The 13896-nt window shown below is 42.4% G+C and overlaps 1 protein-coding gene across 3 annotated transcripts in view; it reads right to left on the reverse strand.

Moving 5' to 3' along the window:
• The window catches only part of PI4KB (phosphatidylinositol 4-kinase beta), a 56813-nt gene that overhangs the window by 32048 nt on the left and 10869 nt on the right, over positions 1-13896 (reverse strand). For all 3 annotated transcript variants that reach the window (XM_050929822.1, XM_050929821.1, XM_050929823.1), the window contains exon 3: positions 9750-10720. In XM_050929822.1, coding sequence (XP_050785779.1) covers positions 9750-10691 — 942 coding nt within the window. In that variant the 5' untranslated portion in view covers positions 10692-10720. The remainder of the gene's footprint in view (positions 1-9749; positions 10721-13896) is intronic.

A 13896-nucleotide genomic window follows, 5' to 3' on the forward strand; every position in this document is an offset into this window, starting at 1 on the left:
GTCCAGGGTCACATGGACACTAGCAGAACAGAACTGAGTTCTGCTGCCCATGCCTGTCTCCTGGAGCATAACACCAAGGCATACTTCCTCCCTTTCCTTACTGTTATATAACCTTTATTGTTGTACTAGCTCCATGTTACTGTTATAATGCATTGCAAAACTAATGTCCTTTTGTTTTAAAAGGGGATGGGGAACCAGATCCTGGATGCTGGGACAGCAAGGTGGGGGGAAAGGGAGAGAATGTTTACAACTAATAAAAAGGAGGTTTTAGATTCAGAATACTTCTAGAGGATTAGTTTTTATATGAAGTGCAGAGAGATTTGTATTTACACAACGCTCTAGCACCACTTAAGACATTGCTAATGGTGCTGAAGACACCGATATCAATGCCTTCACATTTAGTTTCAAACTGGTATTATTCCAAAGCTCTGAGATACTTTGCCATACCAAGCTGAAACGTTTCTAACCAGCTGCAGAGAAGCTGGCATTTAAAAGATCTGGTTTTCAATACTTTTTCTTGGCAGCCAGCCTAGATTCTTAACTATTATTCAATTAGCAGTTTTCTACTTAAAATTTTTACCTTACTAGTTGAACCAGCTCCAATAAACATTCTGTTTTATGTGCAGCAAACTAAATTAGGAGCAGATTCTGTGAGGACTCAGGAACTATCAACTCCTAATTCAGAGTAAGAGCTTGGGCAGGTCTGTAGTTAACGACAAAATTTCCATTTAGATTAGATGGTTTTAACTTACTGAATTAGAATGAAAAAAATCAGATTCCTTTTCCTCTCTAGTTTTTAGAATCGTGAGGGTGGCAGGAGGAGGGGGGACAGGCACGAGGGAGTGAATGAGCCATACAAAAAGATTACTTTGCTGCTATTCTCCATGACAAAGATTCTAGGAGGAATTTCAGTTGGATCTCTTTTTTGCATAGCCTAACAAAGTGCAGCACTGTCCTTCATCACAAGCGCGCTCTCATTATGTCACGTGACACTGAAGACAAAATACTGCTTAGTAACTTTAGACAAGGCCTAAGTTATTTTTTTATTAAAACATACTGTCGTTCCAAAAAAAGACCCTGTATGAACTCATCTCTGAAAGAACTATGTTCTTAGTGATTTATGTCCACATCTCTCCCTTCAAAAAAAAATAATCACTGCTCAGTTTGAAGTAACACAGTTCAGTGGTGTGATACATACAGATTATTTATTAATTGTATTGCAATGGGGCCCAGGATTCAATTGTACTCGCCGTTGTACAAACTCAGAACAAGAATGTCCATTTCTCAAAGAGCTTAGCAAAAATCAGGAGTGAGGTGCACTAGAAGGGCTGGGAGTTTAGAGAGAAGACTGGAATGGAGAAGGGTTGCAGAGGGTCAGGATTGCGGGACACCAGAAGGGCTAACGTGGAAGATCAGAACTTTAATCCCAGTGGATGCTGCAAACTCAAAACTGAAGAGCATTGGCTGTTGGGACCCTGGACTGGCAAAATCAAGAGAATCTGCACAGTTGTTGAGAGATGGAGTCCATTTACTTACCTACCTCAGAGGGGAGCCGTATGGCTTAATGTATGTACGGCGTTTTCGAAGTACAAAGATGATATATAGAAGCACAAAGATGATAAGTAGAAATATTGGGAGGTGCTGAAAACGAGGACTGTCTATACAGCATTGTCAGCCCCCGCTCTTCCAGCACAGAGTGCAGATCCCCAAAAGCTGAGCTCTACCATTGCCTCCTATACCAAAATATTGTAAAATAGCAGGCTGGACCTGCAGGACATCAGCTATTGAACTGGTTAATGTAGCACTACCACTGATACTATTCACAAAGTATTTGCCAGCTCCAACTACACGGAAGTTCACGAGGAAACTGATGTGGACATGTTTACATATTGTAAGGGAAGCATTTTTTACTTTTGCAACAAACCTCATTTCTAAGGGCACTCAGGAAAATGGTCTCCATCTTTATAGTAAATCCTATTAGACTTATGGCGGGGATTTGAGAAAACAAAACTTGTTTTCTTTATTTAAACAAAACCAAGAAATGAAACTCATCAGCAGATGAGACGACTTCCTTCACTTTAAATTTAAACTTCCCAAAAAAATAAAATGCCTTAACTGGGGTCAATATTATTGAAATTTAATCAACTGACATAAGATGTGCTGGTTTCCACTTGCAAACAGTAAAAGCTGTTTGCAACACAACACTAAACCCTTGTACAAAAGGCTAGAAATTCCTAAGAAACAGAGTCATAACTTTCACTCCAATCAGTTCTGGCCAGAACTCTTTGTGCAGGCTAGTTTTACCAACAGAACTGCCAAATCCACCTTGTTGCTACTCAGGGGAAACTCTGCTTGGTGACGTGATCTTACTCTCCCAGTTAATTTGACACATTCACTGAGTCAGCAAGCAATGGCCTCTCTTTACCCTGCCCCACCATGGTGACATCATTCCCAGAGTTCTCACTACAGCAACTCTTCTCCCAGAAATGGAGCATGCAGATCTCCCTGCACAAAGGTTGCAGAGCCAGAAAAGACTGCAAGACACTGATCCCTTATGTTTCAACTGAGAAAAAAAGGGGGGGGGTCCTTAAAAATATTAGACCTAAATTATGACTTGGAGTTTCTGAGAACTATTGCCATGGCTGAATAAGCAAGCACGGTTTCCAAATGGTGTTCGATATAGACTGAAGTTATCTTGTCAGCAAATAAGGTGGGTGCTGGCTGGTGAGTCTTGCCCACATGCTCAGGGTTTAACTGATCACCATATTTGGGGTCGGGAAGGAATTTTCCTCCAGGGCAGATTGGCAGAGGCTCTGGAGGTTTTTCGCCTTCCTCTGCAGCATGGGGCATGGGTCACTTGCTGGAGGATTCTCTGCAGCTTGAGGTTTTTAAACCACGATTTAAGGACTTCAGTAACTCAGACACAGGTTAGGGGTTTGTTCCAGGAGTGGGTGGGTGAGATTCTGTGGCCTGCGTTGTGCAGGAGGTCAGACTAGATGACCATAATGGTCCCTTCTGACCTTAAAGTCTATGAGGCGATGCAAAAACCAGATTTCTTTCCACTATCAACAGCGTGCGGGGGCACTAACAAAACTCCCAGGGATCACTTTCCAGCCGAAGCACAACATTTACTTGCCAACTCTATGACGACAATATATAATTTTTCCGCCAAAGACAGTTATTCCTCAGCAAATAGAATTTATAGGTGCTGTAGACCGTAGACAATTTGCCCATCAATAAATCATCATTTGGCACCGAGAACTGGTTAGTAGCTGCACCATTTGTGGAGAGCGCATCACATTGCTTCCTGGTCCCACCTTGGCACCTCTGATTTCCAGCAGGGATAAAGGGGAAGGGAGGAATTCTGGACATGACGTAAAGGAAGAAAGAGAGACATCACAGCTGTAAACTCAAGTGACAGGAAGGACAGTGATGCCCATGACAAAGGAGAGGAGTGGGGAAAGAGGAGTCCCCTCAAGCAAAAAGAGCTGGTGCATGAATGCTGTTGAAGCAGAATTTTTGTAGCAAATACTCAATGGAAATCTCCAAGGGAGACCTACATTATGAAGAGATAGATAACAGCAACATCTCTGAAATTGTAGGGCATCTGTATCGTACGGCTTCTTCGCTGGGAAGACTGTAGGAATCCTGTCATGTTACAGGATGTTCTCAGACATTTCGTAGGTGGTATGTGCCCAACAATGGTATTCCAGACTGTTTTCTATGAATGGAGCACTGGACAGTATTCCACTGTCTTCTGTTTCTGCTTCTGAATCAAGTTACAGCAAGTACTCATGTATCCAGGTATCAAGTTTTTCAGGTGGAAAATTAAGGTTACTAAGTAACTGTAACCAGTGTCCAAATATAGACAGTGCTGGACGCTCATTTGAGCTGGTGAGCAGGCAAACCCAGAGTAGGGTGACCAGACATTCTGATAAAATCAGATGTATGGCTGGGAGGCCATTTGTCCTGATATTTTGCACTTCGGCTTTTTTTTTCTTTTTTGGCACGCTTCAGCCCCTCCCTCCCCCCCCATGTATCCCTATATTTTGTTCTTGTCATCTGGTCACCCTAACCTAGAGCCCCCGGGGTAGTGGTGAAAGCATCAGAAATGCCTTGAAAAGGAAAGCCAAGGAAAAGATTCTAGGAATGGAGAAAAACAACAGCAACTCAGTCTGTTCCCCGAGCCAGAAGGATTCAAAGTGACAATGCCACCCATTTCAGCCTTGCAGCTTTTGCAAAAAGCCCCCACACACGTTGAAGGAAAACAAATACAGGAGAAAATATACACCATTAAAACTTGTCACGAGGTTCAGTTTTGACTGCACAACCTGGCAAGAATTAAAAAGAAACACAAGCAAGAGCACTTGAAATAATGCACCTCATGTATGGTTATTACTGAAGTTATGCAGCATGACGTGACAAGCGGAACAAGAAGATCTTAACTGAAAGAGCTGTATGCAGTAATAAAATGCTACAGTCTCAGGGAGCAGCACGTGAAAGGCCAAATTCACCCCTGGCATAATTCCACTTACTTCAATGGGAGCTGCATGTACTACATCAGAGCTCAAACTGGCCCAATGTGAAACAAGCATGAATATTTAAATGAACACCTGAAAGCAGGTCTTTCCCACAAGGAAGAGACAGTTCTGGTTAAACAGCAAAGAGGCATGAAGAAGTCACAGGGCTGGAAAATTCCCAACCTTCTAGTTTAGAAGGCACCTCAAAACCATTTCATGATTGTTCAACGTTAGTGGAAAGAATATTTTAATAAAATCTAATATTTTCAAGAACCTAAAATCTTTTGGGGGGGGGGTGGAGTGCAGGGGAAGACAGAGGGGAATAAAGATCTAGTTACAGGATTGCTTGATGACTGACAATTAACAGGATATGTGGTTTATATTCCAGGGAGCAAAAGAACCCATCCGCTTTCCATCATGTATTCCTAGCCCAATTTGACATGCTCACAAGTACTATGGCATTCATCTGCAAGGAAGCCATTAGGGGGCAGAGACTTGCACTTAAGATGAGGAACAGGAAGTACTTTCGTATCTCAAAGACGGACAGAAATGGTGATTTATTACAGCTTTGTAAAGAAACCCAATTGTCTCACCATAAAAATCAAGGTAACCCTTATCTCTAGTGTTACTATGCTAACTCCTACATAGTTGTTTACCAGTTGGGTTGTAGCACCATGCCTCTGAGCTCCAGAAGTGCTCTCTACCCCAGTCTCTCATTCAACCTGCAATAGCCAGACCTGTGAAGCATGCTGGAACCAGATTGCTTGGCAACTGATCGGACTGTACTAACATCCCACCTGATTATGTTCTAAAAGGAATGCATTTAAAATAAAAAAGTATTAATGCCTGCTTTAAACTGGACTAGTTTAATCCAGAACTGAAGGTACCAACAGAGGCTTGAGTAAACCAGAAGCAGTATGAACGTGTGTCTCATTTAAGGGTCCATAAACAAGAATGGCGGAGCAATAATAATCTTTGAATTATAGATTTATCCTTATTCAAACCAGAAGTTCATTAATTATCCCACTGTTTCAGTTCTTCCTGATTCCTACAGGCTTTTTCCTAGTGCTGAAGTTAGTCAACTCCCATTGTTTTTAGTTTAAACATTCTCCTAGACCAGATTAGAGAGAATGGAATGATTTACTTTTCTCAAAAAATCTGGCGCTCGGTTCCATCCCCCACACCTGTTCTTTCCTGAACTGCTGTCCTGAATTTGTCTTTTATATATATATACGACATGCTTGCATTTAAGTTTGTAAAGCCAGGTATAAGTTTATAGTGCTACAGAAGGATTCTGATAACAGTATAGGCCAATTGATGGAAGTTTAAATCTTTATCCCTGGCCTAGTCACATCTGAGGTTTTTACAGGTTTAAAAACGAGGCAAATCTGAATATTTAATTAATGTCCCCAGCAGGATGATGCCAGTGTAGGACCAGATGTTTGGATGAGGGCATCGTCAATAAGATCAGAGTTGAAGGAAAGCTCAGTCATGATCTTTGCCAGGAACCACTTTCTTAATCTTAATCCCAAAACAAGTTTTCATTTTATAATCATGTTCTGCAATCTCTAAAAGACAGAATTTTGAGGAGTCAGAAAAAAGGCAGAGAAACTCTCTCATGGGGGGTGATTAAAGTATATTTCTTATGGTTCATGACCAAATTAAATGAGATCAGCAAGGGCTGAAGTGAAGAGTGACATGTTATTGGTGGAGACTTCGCTGTCTCTGCTGCTCATCCACCTGTTCAGTGCTTGCAGCACTCCGTGCTGGTCAAATTCTCCAAACAGAATCTTAAGCAGCAACAATTCACTGGGGCAGTTAGAGCCTCTGGGCCTGATACTCATTTATGCTAATACCCTATGCTGTTCTAGTGGCACAAAGAGGCTGGAAACACCCACACACATACCCCAAGATCCCCCTGCACAGGGCTCTAGAAGGACCGTGCACCTAGTGTATGTTGAGGAGCTAGTTGGAGTGCACTGCGCTACAGCTATTCTCATCTTCCCAGGAGCCATGGAAAACACAGCATAAGTTAGGGCATACTTGCACCCATGGGGCAGGGCTCTGCACAGACCCAGAATATGGCAGGGGGGTAGGGGGAGTTTAGGGACACCTTAGCCCTGTACGCTGACACTGCTCCAAGTGCAAAGATGAAGTGACTGAGAATTACTTAACATTAAATAGCTGACTCTTAAAACCATCTGACAGTCTGCAGGAGAGTTTGTTTTCATAGGAATTTAGCTGTTTTAACACAAGACAACAATGTTTCTAGGAATTTAAACAGAAAACGGAGGATCTTAACCAGCCTCTTGAACGTTCTAAAGCTGGGAAAGTTTTTAAAGAGCCTGGATAGCTGAGGCCTCCTCCATTGCCATACACCATTTAAAAGGCTTGCGTGGCCTCTGGACTGAAATAGGTTTTAAACATTGCCAAGAGAAACTCTTCTCAGTGCAGCTTTACATAAATTATAGATGAAAGCTACAGTTTCCATTATGTGAGCAGCTGCAGCCAGTATGAGCTAAGGAGACCTCCACGTGTCCTGCTTTCTGTCAGCCAGATGTTTTCTACCAAACAGTGAACTGTCAGGGACATGAAACATTCACTTACCCTACCCACATAGTGCCTTCCCCTTGGCTCGTGACATGCAAATTTGCAGGGTTGGGAAAACAGGACTTTTTAACCACTAATTGGACAGGCTGTGTTCAGCTGATATAATTAATACTTCATGTTTCTGTAGAGCCTCTTTCTTGAAGGCTCACAAAGAAAACTTTTACAAGTTCTATACATACAAGAATTACATGGCCTCCTCTGACATTCACAAAACAGACTGCATACCAGAGGGGATGGGGATCATTAGCCAAGGATGTCAGCTAAACTCCCTGCTGTCACAGAAACAATCACAAGATCTTTAGTGTCTAGACAGAGCAGAGAGGAACTTGGTTGTCTATTATTCAGAGGAGCCTTTGAAAAACAGACCTACATCCAGAGAAAGTATGGAATTAAATTTTATCAGTCTTGGAAAGATCAAGGGCTGAGACAGCCCTTCTGTGATTTGAACCTGTGGAGTAATGCATAGGTGTAACAAGCCTAATTCTCTGCCAGCTGTTTAATTATCTCTTCTGGTTAGATGATTCACTCCCCAAGAGAGTATTTCAACTGCTTGAGTTAAGACAGTGCAAGTGATGCATTGCTTCTCTCCAATTTGTTGAGCACACCTTACAGATCTGCACTCTACACCTCAACTCCCTGGTCTCTTGCCCACTAACACCGTAGCACTGGAAAGAAGACTTGCACTCCTCATTACCTTGGTTTCCAAAAGAACATGTGGAGAAAACATCAAGGTCATATGAAAGCAACGTAATAAAGCTCAGATTACAAGATTTTTCCTCTCCTTTCCCTCCCTCAAAAACCAAGGACACAGCTTTATCCTTTTGTTACGAAAGACTATCTGCCAGACCTGTGAAAAGGATGTAGGGGGGCCTAGATTCCTTTTGTAAGAAATGTAGCTCAAAATAAAGCATCAGAAATAAACAAACAGATAAAGCACTCAGTAGAGGCAACAATATGGTTGCAAAGGCTATATGAAATCTATGTCTACATGCATAATTTTCGACACTTAAAAATAACGAGTGTCGCCCAGACAATCACAAGGCCTTTGAGAGCCATTCAGGTCTGGAAGTATAACATGGAAATGTACATGTACATGCAAGTTTGATTTAGTCCTTATTCAATAATGCTTAGCATTAAGCTGCATTAACACTAGACACTGCAAATTGGCATAGCATCACACACAGCCTAACTCTTGCGACATAACACAGTTTGGGTTTCCTCTGCTTTATGGCTGGGAGGAAAAGGAGGACCAATTACAACAGGCAATTTGTGGAACAAGAAAGGCAGCCAATATAAAAATGTCATGATTCTCTTCTCCAAAGCAAAGACAATTGCTTCAGACATTCATTTTGGACAGTGACTGAGACTAGACCTGGTGGAGTTGTCTGGGCTTATTTGCACACAGGCAGTTTTGTTTTGCACAGGGTTATTTTTGAACACCTCGATGGAATCCTCCTCAGAGGTGACTATGAAGGGCAGCTACTCTGTGCTGAAATTGGGGGCCTTCCCGTCCCCTGCCGGATGCATTCAGCTACAGGTGCATTCCCACCAACCTTGGATATTAACAGCCCTCTGTTCTGAATCTCTCTGCAACTCCTTCCTTGATGCAAATGACAGAGACAGGGAATGAAAGTTCAGCAGAGGCTTGAAATATTCATTCTATGCTTTGCATCAAGCCTGCAATTTCATACCAATGATCCTCCCAAGATGAGCTCTCAAGGTCACCAACAGCAAGCCCTAATGCACCAATTCAAAACAAAAACTTCAGGGAATGAGGAACCCAAGATTAGTCTCCAGCTGTATTTTACAGATGTGCTCATCATATTTATTAACCAATTTATCAGAGAAAAGACTGATCATTGAGAGACCCATTCATATGAACAATGGTCATGAGGCCAGCTTCCATAGCTATAACTAACAAGCACAAAGCATTCCTGTATATATCTGCCAAATGTACAAGGGACCTCCCTGTAATAGAAGCCAGCTAGGGCTCAGAGCTGGGGAACAGGAGTCTGGGTTCTATTCTTAACTGTAGCACTAAATCACTGTGTCCTTAACTATCTACTTATATAGGCCCATTCTTGTTGAATTGGAACACCTCACAAACAATAAGTTTATCTTTCCAAGAACCTTGTAAGATAGGAAACAGTTGTCTCCCTCTGTACAGACAGCAAAATGAAGATGAAGATTAAACGACTTACCCAAGGTCATACAGGAAATATGTAGCTTAGAAACTGAACCCAGAGCTCCTGAATCCCAGCCCATTACCTTAACCATAAGGTCATCTTTCCTTTCCTAGCTTCCCCATCAGTAAAGCAGGGGAACGATACTCACCTATCTTTGTAAAGGCACCTGTAGCACCCTCAGAGAAAAGGCATTAGAGAAGAGCAAAGTATTCTTTTATTACAGAAGAGATTTCCTGCACGAACAGGCTCTATGTCTTCCAGCTGTGGCTACAGCACATAATGCCACTTGGCTTGGGGGAAAAAAGTAAATGAAATTTACACCATTTGCACTGGTTAATATAAAAATTTCTAGTAGAGGAAGAGTTATGAGATCAGGCTCAAATGCACCTATACTGTTGCGGACACACCCTTCACAGAGAGACTCCAACATTACCTCATCCTCGCTCTCAACTTTGGGATTGCTGGCGGTCCGTTTCAAATTGCTGCTCAGGCTGATGCTAGCTGTGGCGTCTGACTTGGACCTCTGGTGAGTCCTTTTGGAAGGTGACAACCCCATGTCGGGCGCCGGGCTCAGAGACGGCAGCTCCCTCTTTTTGTGAGCCGGCTTCAACTCATCAGAAAGGATGAGCTTCCGCAGTTTGGTCCCACGGGAGTGTCGCTGAGTTGAGATGTGCATGTCCGAGGAGTAGGCCCCCAGGAGCAGAGCACACTGGAGGGAAAAGTTGATGCTTTGCCGACAGCGGTGCACAATGTAGGGTTTGATAGCATCGCCAACATCTTCATCCATATGGATGTACATGTTTAGAAGCTGTGGCAGGTAGAAGTCCACCTCCTCATTCCTAAAGCAAAACAACCTATTTCCAATATAAGCTTGTACCCCTGGCTCTTTTGAATTGTACAAGTATGAAATGGCCATGGAAATATCAAAGAGTTTGGATTCAAAGAGCCTGAGCAGCCAGGACTGCTTAGCCGAGTTGTTCTTCTGCCGCCTCCGGGCGCTTTTCACTGTGTTGGCCATGGTCTCATCCTCCTCCCGGATCCTGGAAGCCGTGCCAGGTGGGTCGTCCAAGCATTTGATTTCACAGCCATCTCCGACGTCTCCATTGACTAGTTCCAGGTTGGTCCGTGGAGCACTCTCCGTTTCGTTGACATCATCTGATTTAGCCACACTGTCTGAGGAGACCCCATGCATCAGCTTCACCTTCTCCAGGACCTCTTCGCAGGCTTTCTTTGCCACCTCTGGGTCGATAACCGCCAACTCCCCAACGCCTTCTCTGATGACACTGAGAGGAGTCCCTCCATTTCCTTGTAGCACCGGGCTGGATGACTGATCCACCGCTGTCCCAGGGGCTACGTCTACAATAGCGTCACCCATAGCAGTTGGCAGGTCTGCACACTTCAAAGCTGAAATGAAAGCAATGGGAAAGGTAGTCAATGACACCATTTTGGGAAGGGGAGAGAGAGCATCTGCCCATTAACCTGCTGCTAAGCCTGCTAGGTGCATGTTGGTGCACTCTTTTTGAGATGTACCTCAGAAGATATTTAGAGTTGAGACAATCTGGAGTGAACATTTTTTGGCTAGGGTCTTGTCTGCAGAGGGATGGCACACCCATTGGTGCAACTACAATAAGGAAAACCTCTAGTATATGCGCAATTTACAGCAATGAGGCTTATCTTGAAGTAGATCACATTTGGCCTTTAGACTGCTTCTCAAGGCCCTTTCTGCCAAGCCTTGATTTGCAAAAAGCAAAAGAAAATAACCAGTAAACTCTTAACCTCACACTAAAGGAATTTTGCAAGGTTACGTAGCCATTAATGGGATTATGGCTTTACACGCCCAGCTGGGTGTATCCAATGCGCTTTGCTCATAACTAGAATGTAATAAATCCCTCCCCGCTCAGCTTTTTTCATTTTAATTCCCTCGTGACTGATTAAGACTTAGCGCTTACCTAGCACTTTGAACGCTAAGTCGCCTGACACTCCTGGGAGGTAGGTAAGTGTTATCCCTGTATTATGCTGAGAAATTAAGATTAAGTGACTTGCAAGAATGACAATTAGAACAAGAATTCCTTCTCCAAGCCCCACATTCAGGTACCTGGCCTATGCCCCGCCCCCTACAATTCACACATTTTTAATATTACTTTTCTTTTTTTAAATAAAGCTAAAACCAAGAGTTGGAAACACTTCCTACTTCTGTCATCTCAATCATAACTGCAACAATATATCCTACTACAGTCCACCAGAAACAAGGAAACCCAGGGCCAAGTGGAAGTATCTTTTTTTAACCAGACATTCCTTTCAATAAATGTTTGTTATTGCAGTTCTGACCACTTTCCTTTCCTTGCTTATACGATATAAGAAGATTGTTATCAATCACCATATAGTGACACCACTTTTTTCAAATGTATAAGTATTTTGGTAGGATACCTATTTCCTGCCCCCTCACAGTCACATCCAAACCCAGTATAATTATTTGCTGTGGAAAGAGTTCACTGAACAGTTTTCAGCCTCTCCATTCCCAGTCTGACTCCAGACTCCATATTTACAGCCTACAAAATCCTTACTGGCAGGGCACAGGGCCTAGGACAAGAGACTTCCTTGCTAATTTAATTAGTTGGTTTATTTATTTCTAAGAGTGAATAACACATTTATCTGCTAATCCATGACATAAACCACTTGAGGGCAACCAATCACATGGTTACTTCCGCATGCTGCCAGAAGATCTATTCTTCTTCTTCCCCACCCACCTTTAAGAAAAAAGCCATTGCTCTTTGTAGATTCAGAAGATAATCTGAAACAAATTAATGAGAGGGCCTTAAGTTAGTTTTCCTAAGGCAGATTGTTTACTGTAACTGTCCAACCAAAGCTTAACATCTAAGGCAGAGGTAGTCTATTTTTTGTCAAGGCCCAAATTTCTTGGTCAAGATACAGTCAAGGTCCAAACTCCAGAGAAAATAATGAAAAAACAAGAAAAAAAAACCTATAATGATAATAGTAAGTAAATAAAAAGATTTTGGGGTCTGTTCAAAAGGGTATAGCAGTCTGGATTTTCCCTAGTCTAAGGAATGAAAGATAGATCCAGTGCTGCACCATTAGCATCGGGAGAATCCTTTCAACTTTCTGTACCTCCATTTCCCCATCTGTGTAGTGGGAATATCTACTCACATCCCACAGCTGTTGGAGAGATTTTCTATCTAAGGTACTTATTAGGTCCCCTTGTATCTGAGTTCAGTCTCATAGTCTGCATTTATCCTCAACACGCACAAGGTAGGAAAGAACTAGTCTTCTCACTTTACAAATAAGGAACTGAGGTACAGAGAACCTAAGTGACCCCTCAAAGTCACAGAGGAAGTTTGGGACAGAGCAGGGACTTGAATGCAGGTCTCCAAGTCCAAGGCTAGTACCCTAATCACTGGACCACCCTCTCTCTCACTTAGGTAAAATTCTAATAATTACATTCCTATCTTATTGTCCTTGGCTTGCCATGACAAGACAGGAGGAATGAATTCATCGGCAAAAATATCCAAGAGTTCCTTTCCAAATACTGGAATTGAATACAAGTAATATAGGGATGCTTAGCCATTAATTTATCTATTTCTGTAAAATGAAGATTTTTTTCTTCTTCTTCTAACAGAAAAACTGCTTTTGTTCTAACTTCTGGGTACATAAATCTCAGCAAGGTCCTATCAATCTTTCTAGTCATTTGAAGCATGTAACTGCATCTTTCACCCTTTCTGAACAGAAGTAACATACACAGCATTTGTATGTTACTTTTTCAGTGTGTGCACCATTTCCTTTGGTGCCTACCCTACATGCTTTGAATGTTTGTGGTAATCAGATTCTAACCATCCGGAAAACACAAGAAAGTTATTTTCTCTCCTTAATTAGCTCTGCTTTGCCCCATGAAAACTCAACACTATCAATACATGGACAAGGGAGAGCTCTTTCTCTATATTTCAACAAAGGACTAGGACTGTGGCACAAAAGCAGATATTGTCGTTTGCCTATGGCAGGGGGAAGCCACGCCAAGGGATCTCTGCAAGCTGGAATCCTTAAAATGTTAACATCAAGCCAACTGCGATGACAAACACCAACTAATAAAAAAAAATCAGCTGTGGCATCTGTTAAAGACCAACCCTAGATCATCAGCCACACACCAAGTGCAAAAGTACCTTTTATACCATGCTAACCAGTCATCCCTGACTAATAAAACAATCTAACATACAATTACAGAGGGCTTTTATAGTCCCAGACTCTCTGGGTTTTTGTTGTTTTTTTGTTTTTTGGATGCAGAGAAATGCTTTTGACAAGCTTCTTGTTAGGTTGCAGAGGAAAAATATTATAGGGATCCATTTAAACAACTGTTTTCCCACATGCTTATTTTTAAACTTAAGTATATGAAAGCTAGGAAGGAAGCATGGCCATGCGGTTAAGACACTGGACTGAGACTCAGGAGATCTAAGCTCAGTTCCCAGCTCTGTGTGACCCCTGAGCAAATCACTTCATCTCTCTGTGTTTCAGTCCCCATCTATCTCCCTCTCCCTAATGCCCAAAAATCTGTCTTGTCTATTCTGCACTCC

Source organism: Gopherus flavomarginatus, chromosome 20, assembly GCF_025201925.1.
Source record: "Gopherus flavomarginatus isolate rGopFla2 chromosome 20, rGopFla2.mat.asm, whole genome shotgun sequence".
Lineage (NCBI taxonomy): Eukaryota > Metazoa > Chordata > Testudines > Testudinidae > Gopherus > Gopherus flavomarginatus.